We start from the raw sequence: 7,905 nt of genomic DNA, 5'->3' as shown, positions 1-7,905 counted from the left end.
GCGAGAATGCTGATGTTATTGCTTGGGCCGCTGGTAACAAAACGGATCGGCTTGAAATCGGAAAGAAGTGAGACTGACCGACCGATCACCGATCCGGGCCGATCATGAGGAAAATCGGCCGATTCCGATCCCTGGCCGATCGATCGGTGCATCTCTAATTGATTATTAAATATACTGTATTACATTATATTGTATCTATTATTATTATTATATACAATATTTTGTCTTCTAAGGACACTATTTGTTGATTCAGTTTTTAACAACAGCTTGTCGATGGGGCAGCACCCTCAAAAGGTTTTCCATTTAAAGGGATACTACACCAAAAAATTACAATTTTGTCATAATTTTTCCCTCATGTCATTCCTAACCTACATGAAGGTTATAAATATATATTTGTGTTCCACAGATGAAAGAAAGTCAAGTTTCGAATGACTTGGGGGTGAATAAATGATGTAGGGCTGCAACAACTAATCGATAAAATCGATTATGAAAATCATCGACAACGATTCTCATTATCGGTTAATCGGGTCTGCCCACAGTGCACGTCCAACGGAGTTTACATACTTGTCCAACTGGAACGTTTGTTTTAAGGACATTGGGCAGAATGTGGAATAGTGTGTTTTTGTCAATAAAATAAAAAAAGAAAATTGTTTGTTTTTAATCAAATTAATCGAAAAAATAATCGACCAACTAATCGATTATCAAAATAATCGTTAGTTGCAGCCCTAAAATGATGACACAATTTCCATTGAACTATGCCTTTAAATTTACACCTTTTGAGGTTTGTTGTTAACTGAACAGTTTTTTGGTTTTTTTACAGTGTAAAATGGTCATGTAAAGAAAATGCAAGTAATGAGAATTTTCTATTCAGACAGCAGCATTCCGTTTTAAGGGTTGACAATGAAATGCATGCGTTCTTATGTTTTATGTAACTGTCCCTGTTATAGATGCAAAAGGATTGTCAAACCCATCAGAGGTCGAGGCATTACGGGAAAAAGTGTACGCTTCACTGGAGGCCTACACCAAACACAATTACCCCGATCAGCCCGGCAGGTAGTTCCCGCTCTGCCACCGTGATGTTTTATTGATGCCACAGCACTCCTGCTCTTCTTTATTTCATGGCAGACTTTGGCTTGTTATTAGTGTGAACAGATACAGATGTAGGTCATGTAGGTGTAGCGGTGGAGTCTGAGTGTTTTTTTTTCTCTTGTCACTCAGGTTTGCCAAGCTGCTCCTCCGTCTGCCCGCTCTGCGCTCCATAGGACTGAAGTGCCTGGAGCATCTGTTCTTCTTCAAACTCATCGGAGACACACCTATAGACACTTTCCTCATGGAGATGCTGGAGGCGCCGCATCAAATCACATGACACAAGTCTTACTGCGTGTAAATATCCCCCAGCGCACACTTAACCCCATTATAACAAAAAGAAGTTCTTATTTTGTACCAAGCACAATGTGAAAAACAAGCAAACACACAAAAGATTTGTATTGGTATTTTCAAAGAAAGAGACACCGTTGAAGAAAATTGTAAGAGTACTGTAAACCTTTATTTTGTACATAGATTTTACCATCTGTGATAGCTGCAGAAACTAAATGTGAAAATATTTAATTCAAAGCAAAACTGTATAAACAGTCACCAGCAATTTAGAATTCTGTGAAAATAAAAAAAGTCATTTAAAATGTTTTGTTGTTGCCTTATTTTGAAATAATCTTCAGTGGAAGAGATGCAGAGATGCAGATGCATTTTCTACCTAAATTCAAACATTCAGCAAAAAAGATATACAACTAAGAGCTGTAAAATAAAATTCAGATTCACCTTACTTTGTCACACATATTCTGTTATTATGTTCTCTTTATAATTTACTAATATCATATATTTATATATTTAATGTATATATTTAATTATAAAAAACATGAAATTATTACAATGAAAATTATGACGAAAAATAGTATGAATTCAATATGGGTTATTTTGTATATATTTTATATACAGTACACTGCCATTCAAAAGTTAGGTACGTTTTTTAAATAAATTAATTAATACTTCTATTCAGCAACAGTGCATTAAAAAAGTGTCAGTAAACATTTGTATGGTTAAAAAAGATTTATTTTGCAAACTATTATTTTGAACTTTCTCTTTATCAGGGATGCTGGGGGAAAAATGTATCATGGTTTCCACAAAAATATTAATCGGCACAACTGTATTCAACAGTGACAATCAGAAATGTTTCTTAAGCATCAAATCATTATATTAGAATGATTTCTGAAGGATCATGTGACAATGAAGTCTGGAGTAAAATTCTGCTTTGCATCACAGGAATAAATTATATTTTTAAATTTCCTAAAGTGCATATTCCAGGTTAGAGACCCCAGTGAGTCGATGTATAGAAAAATAATGTAGGAACTAGATTACGCTATTAAGGCTTCTGGGGTCGTTTTGTGAGAGAATTTTACTTCCACATCTTAAAACCGCCAAAACCGGTAGTGACGTAACGAGAGGGAGAGCGGTCCATAGGAAAACAATGGATCGCAATGACAGTTCGGACGCTGAGGAAATTTTAAATGTTTATTTACACTTATGACGGACCACAGATACAATTATGAGCCTGCTATGCGGCCAAGAGAGCAGGGACAGGCCAGGATTAGAAACAACGGTCAGAGGAGACAAATTGAGTTGTGTGAGGAGAACAAGGCAGGTGTCTTGGTGAGAGACCAGTGTTAGTTTACAGATATACACACGTTAGCTAACGATTTGTAATCAGGCAATAGCAAAGCTAGTACTGGTCGTCTATGAGTATTGATACTTACCAGTAACAGAAACTAATAAGCGTTGATCAGGCGTGTCACACTCGTTAATATTCCGACACTAATATATGCATTGATATATGCATTAACGGTTCTTATGGTATTTTCATACAAGGTTATATATTAATTTGAAGAAAAAAAATTTACCTGCAATATGTACTTTAGCATATAGAAGACAGTTAGGCCTATTTATATATTTAATTATAAAATATACAAAGATTGGTCTGCACTCTCTAGAATCTTTATTTTAAAGTAGGGTATAAAAACAGACATTTCGGCTATCTGCCTTCATCGGTGTCATTATTTCAGTTTATTTAATTAAATAAAAATATTTAATTATAAAACTATTTACTAAATAAACTAAAATATGAATACTAATTATCTAATGTGACATTGTTTTATATTTTTAAAAAAAAACGTCTATTGAGTTAGATCATGAGCCCCCATGCAGTAACTTTATGTAAGTGAGGTGTCATAGTGTTATTCGGGTCTGTCTGATTCTAAATCAATTAATCTGTGACTCACTGGATGGGAAACTACTTTTTTCCCCTGAAATTAAAAAGCACTTGTAAAATGTCTGGAGCAGGCAGGAAAGGAACACCATTAATGCGTTTCTCAGCAGGCATGAATGAAATGTGCTTTTTTCATCCGTCTCTGTTGTGTGTCTAGACTGATGGCATTTTTGGACCTGAAAATGCACTTTATGTGTCCATGTGTTTTGATAACAATGCCATAACAATACGTGGATAAATGATTTCTTGATTAAACAGACATACCACAAACTTCACAAAATGGCAAACATTTCTTGTTAAAGTTTCAGCCGTGATATAGCTGATCTGATTCAGTCAAATCTGATTCGCATGACATTTCGTGCTCATTCGTTATATTTATGATCATCTGTAGGGCAAAGTAATGGCACACAAAACACAGATATCAAACAAAAATGTTGATCACTGGATTTGACCCATACCAGGTCCAGAAAGAAAGAAAAGCAGGTGTCAGGTTATCACAGATTTTACCAAATCTGAAATTCCTGGACATTTATATATATTTAATTCACAATCCATCTCTGTACATAGGTGCCACTCATAAACTGACACTATAGGGGACAGATAGATAGATTTCTTTGCTAAACATCTGTTTATCACTATGCACTGCAAAATGTTGCAAATGTATGTAGCTGATAAGAAACCTCATTATTATTCGTCTTGTTCAAGCATGTACCACATCTCCATTGCCCCTTCATCTACACTAGATTATTATATAGTCACTGGATAGTCAAGACAAGCTCTTTATCTGGATTTTCATTGTACAGGAAGATTATACTTGAACAAGAAGCTTACATATCTATATATGAGCTCTCTCTATATATGGCTATTTTAGGGTATTTTATACATACAATCTCAGAAAAAAGGTACAAGCTGTCACTGAGGCAGGTTTGCCTTTTCAAAAAGTACTGTTAGGTACCATTTGGGTACTAAAGTGACAAGCTGTTGTACCTTTTTTTCTGAGCATACAGTATATATATATACTCTCTCTCTCTATATATATATCCAAAAGTTTAGGGCCAGTAAGATTGTTTTATTTTATATTATTTTTTTAAAATGTATCTTATCCAGCAAGGATGCATTTAAATTGATCAAAAGAGACTTTAACACTGTTGTAAACGATTTCTATTTCAGTTAAATACTGTTCTTTTGAACTTTCTATTCATCAAGGATCCTGAAAGAAATTGTATCACGGTTTACACAACAATACTGCTCAGCACAACTGTTTTCAACACTGATAATAATAGGAAAGGTTTCTTGAGCACCAAATCAGCAAATTAGATTGATTTGAATGGCTGAGCAATCAATAAAATGATGGAAACCTCAAAGTAGCTGTGTCAGTGACAGCTGGGGTGCAAAGATAGATACATCTGAGCTCTAACAGCGCTAGAACAACAGAGATATTGTGATGCGAGACTGATTGAAGTGGCCCAAATTGTCCTTAAATTCTTAAAATGATGTCTCTAAGGTTTTGCTTTGTTCATTTTCTCCCAACTTTGTTCAGACTGTTAACAACAACAACAACGTCTGAACAGAAAATCTATTGCCTTTGCTGTTGGGGACACGTGGACTAATGTGTCTGAATGGTGGGTGTCCCTGAGGCAATGTTGACTTTTTGAAGCGCATGACCAAACCAGAAGATTGAAATAATCGCTGCAGTGTGTTTGGAGGTGTGGTACACTGTTTAACATCTGAAAGACATTACTTCAGAACAAAAACCACTTCCCACAAAGAGGATGTTTTCTCTCTCACTTGAGTTTCTTCACAGCGCATGGTCATTTTATTGTGACAGGAGCTGAGAGAAAAGCCGAAACATTTATTACATAGCACATATAGTTTTTTTAATGACTACATTGTTGGATTTGGTTTGATTTGGTATTAGGAGGTCATTACGCCAACGTCCTTCTCAGTTCAGCTTATGAATCAGTTTTGGCAGCTATGTGAGACACATACATACCTTACCAACCACCCAAACAATCACCAAACACTCAAACGACCATGACCTCCTACATGAAACCAACTCTTGGACCCAATCGAGTGACTCAAATTTGAAACAACAGAAACCCAAGAGGCCTTTTGTCAATAGTACATAGCTTCATTTTCATGACCACATTAGAAAGGTCAAACACCATCTGTGTCAACTAAATAAAGTCTGGAAAAAGTGCAGGACCTCTGCAGTGACATGTTTTGGTTTCTCTGAATTTTATTAAAAAGCTTCATTTTGACCCATGAGCTGACCGCATTATGAACATTCATGCACTTAAATCCAGTATCAGAACCACTGGACACTGAAATTTTAATAGCCGTAATAAAAAATCAAATTAACCATTCATCCCATTTGTGGAACATTGAGATCCAAGGACATTTTAACAGAGGTCACTGCCACTTCTGTTTTGTCTGTCATTGCTGCTGTTGTCTAGCGTGTGTGTGTGTGTGTGTGTGTGTGTGTGTGTGTAGGAGGTTAGGCTTTACATCATCATGCTTTAATTGGGCTGTGGTGGTTAATTAAAGTTGCTAGTCAACAGGAGAAATCCAGCTGCCGTACAGTATAAAAGAGACAAAGCGCCTAACAAGGTGAGTTGAGAAAGACGCTTCTCTTTGGTAAGTCCCTCTCTGCATGCAGACGACTTTGATGCTGACAGACTAACTTCAGTGTTTTGTGATCATATTGTGTCTTTTTTTTTTTTTAGACATACAGGTGTTTTTATCAGTGTGGGCTGCTCTGTTGAGGGTTATCATGACTGGATCTGCTCTGGTTTCATTTCTCCTGGCGCTGGCCTGTGTTCTTCTGCCGCTGTGTGCTGCTCAAGGTGAGTCGGATCATTTCTGGGTCTGTCCATCTGGGTTCTGGTGGGGTTTTCGGTTGGATTCAGCTTGTGGTGTTGTGTGCAGGCAGCTGTGTGGGCAGATGTGGCGAGCCGTTCACCCGCGGACAGGTCTGTAGCTGTGACTACAATTGTTTTGTCCACGGCGAGTGCTGCAAGGATTTTGACAACGTCTGCACTGTTGGTAAGACCCTTATCATCTCACAATGACAATTATTCTGTATTACTAATTTACTTGTTTTTGAAATTTGAATAATAGTGAAATAATGAACGTAATGAAATTATGTAGTGAACAAAAATATATGTATTTTTTATTTTAGAAATATTTATGAAATTTGAATAATAGTAAAATAATCAAAACTATGAATTTATGTAGTGATCGAAAAAAAAATCTTTCATTTTAGAAGTATTCTTGTAATTTGAATAAAAGCAAAATAATCAAAACTATGAATTTATGACCAAAAAATATATTTTATTTTATTATGTTGGCTACTTGTTGATGCTTTTCTTTCGCTATCTGGTCTAATTCATCTATTTTATTTTTAAAAATTACTAGAACAATTGCGTGTATTTTTATAAATATAATTATTTAATTTTATTTATGTAAACAAAAGCCTTAATATCAAACATTTTCATGAGTGGGTCCAAACTTTTACAGTCACTGTAAATGTATTACTGCAAATAGTGACTAATAGTTTATTTGTTTATACATCATTTTTATATATAATTTCTATAATGAGTTTCTTCATTTTTAAACCTTCTCATAATATTATTTTATTTTACACTAAAGGAGGGGGAAAACGCCTACATTTTATTTAGAGGTCCAAATTGGACAAAAATCTCTTAAACTCTTAGTACGATAATAGTTAAAGCTTTTCTTTTATTGTTTTCTTTTATTTCATTTTTTTGATCAAAGCTAGTTTTAATTGTGGGGCAAAACGTAATGCAATGCAACACGATGACTGAGAGATGTACAAATAAATGTTCCTCAAAAGCCTGACGTATCATATTTGATTCTGACATTTTAACATGATTTCTCTTAATTAAAATAACGTTTTTTTTGCGCATTGGTTTGATCATGTTGCTAATTTAGAGGCCTTAGAAATGCATGTATCAAACAGGATGCAGTGGATTTGATAAGCTGCTGTGTGTGATTGGCAGGTGACTCCTGCAGGGGTCGCTGTGGTGAGGCGTTCCGGCGCGGGAGACAGTGTGAGTGTGATTCAGACTGCGTGCTCCACGACTCCTGCTGCCCAGACTACAGCATGCAGTGCGGTATGACACAAGACCACTCATGAACTACAGACTCAGGGACCCACAGTATAAAAACACTACCTATAATTACTTAAGTAGTAGCCTATAGGCTATAGTGAAGATCATTGGCTAATGTTCACTGAAATTTTTAATGATAATACTATAATATATGTGTAACAACGTTCGTAGATCGGGAAGAAGGAGGCGGGAACCGGCGAACATTTAAAGAAGATTTTAATAAAATAAACAAACAAAATTAAAGTAAAGCGGCAGCCCCTCGCGGACGACTGCCGCACACAAAACACAAAATAAAGTCCAGGCCTGGTCCTCTCTCGTCTTTCACTGTCGTCACTCCTCCTTTTATCCTTCCGGAGCTCCTCCGTGGGACTCGAGACCAGTGAGTGGTGCAGGTGTCGCGCATTATCAATTACTCCACCGGCCTCGCTCCGTTCCCACGGCTCTCGGCCCCACCCC

The 7,905-nt window shown here is 36.3% G+C and overlaps 2 protein-coding genes across 4 annotated transcripts in view; both read left to right on the top strand.

The window, feature by feature from the left end:
- The window catches only part of rxrga (retinoid x receptor, gamma a), an 18,839-nt gene extending 17,181 nt beyond the window's left edge, over positions 1-1,658 (top strand). For all 3 annotated transcript variants that reach the window (XM_016531075.1, XM_016531076.1, XM_016531077.1), the window contains 2 exons: positions 948-1,053; positions 1,219-1,658. In XM_016531075.1, the coding sequence (XP_016386561.1) occupies positions 948-1,053; positions 1,219-1,366 (254 nt within the window). In that variant the 3' untranslated portion in view covers positions 1,367-1,658. The remainder of the gene's footprint in view (positions 1-947; positions 1,054-1,218) is intronic.
- A 3,692-nt stretch (positions 1,659-5,350) lies between these two features.
- LOC107722510 (proteoglycan 4-like) overlaps positions 5,351-7,905 on the top strand; it is a 12,564-nt gene continuing 10,009 nt past the window's right edge. The window contains exons 1-4 of the mRNA XM_016530874.1: positions 5,351-5,389; positions 6,051-6,162; positions 6,245-6,361; positions 7,339-7,452. Of these exons, the coding sequence (XP_016386360.1) occupies positions 5,351-5,389; positions 6,051-6,162; positions 6,245-6,361; positions 7,339-7,452 (382 nt within the window). The remainder of the gene's footprint in view (positions 5,390-6,050; positions 6,163-6,244; positions 6,362-7,338; positions 7,453-7,905) is intronic.

This window comes from Sinocyclocheilus rhinocerous, unplaced genomic scaffold, assembly GCF_001515625.1.
Source record: "Sinocyclocheilus rhinocerous isolate Xijiao unplaced genomic scaffold, SAMN03320098_v1.1 scaffold541, whole genome shotgun sequence".
Taxonomy (NCBI): domain Eukaryota; kingdom Metazoa; phylum Chordata; class Actinopteri; order Cypriniformes; family Cyprinidae; genus Sinocyclocheilus; species Sinocyclocheilus rhinocerous.
The sequence above is the reverse complement of the archived record's forward strand: the minus strand, read 5'-3'. Positions and strand labels throughout refer to the sequence as shown.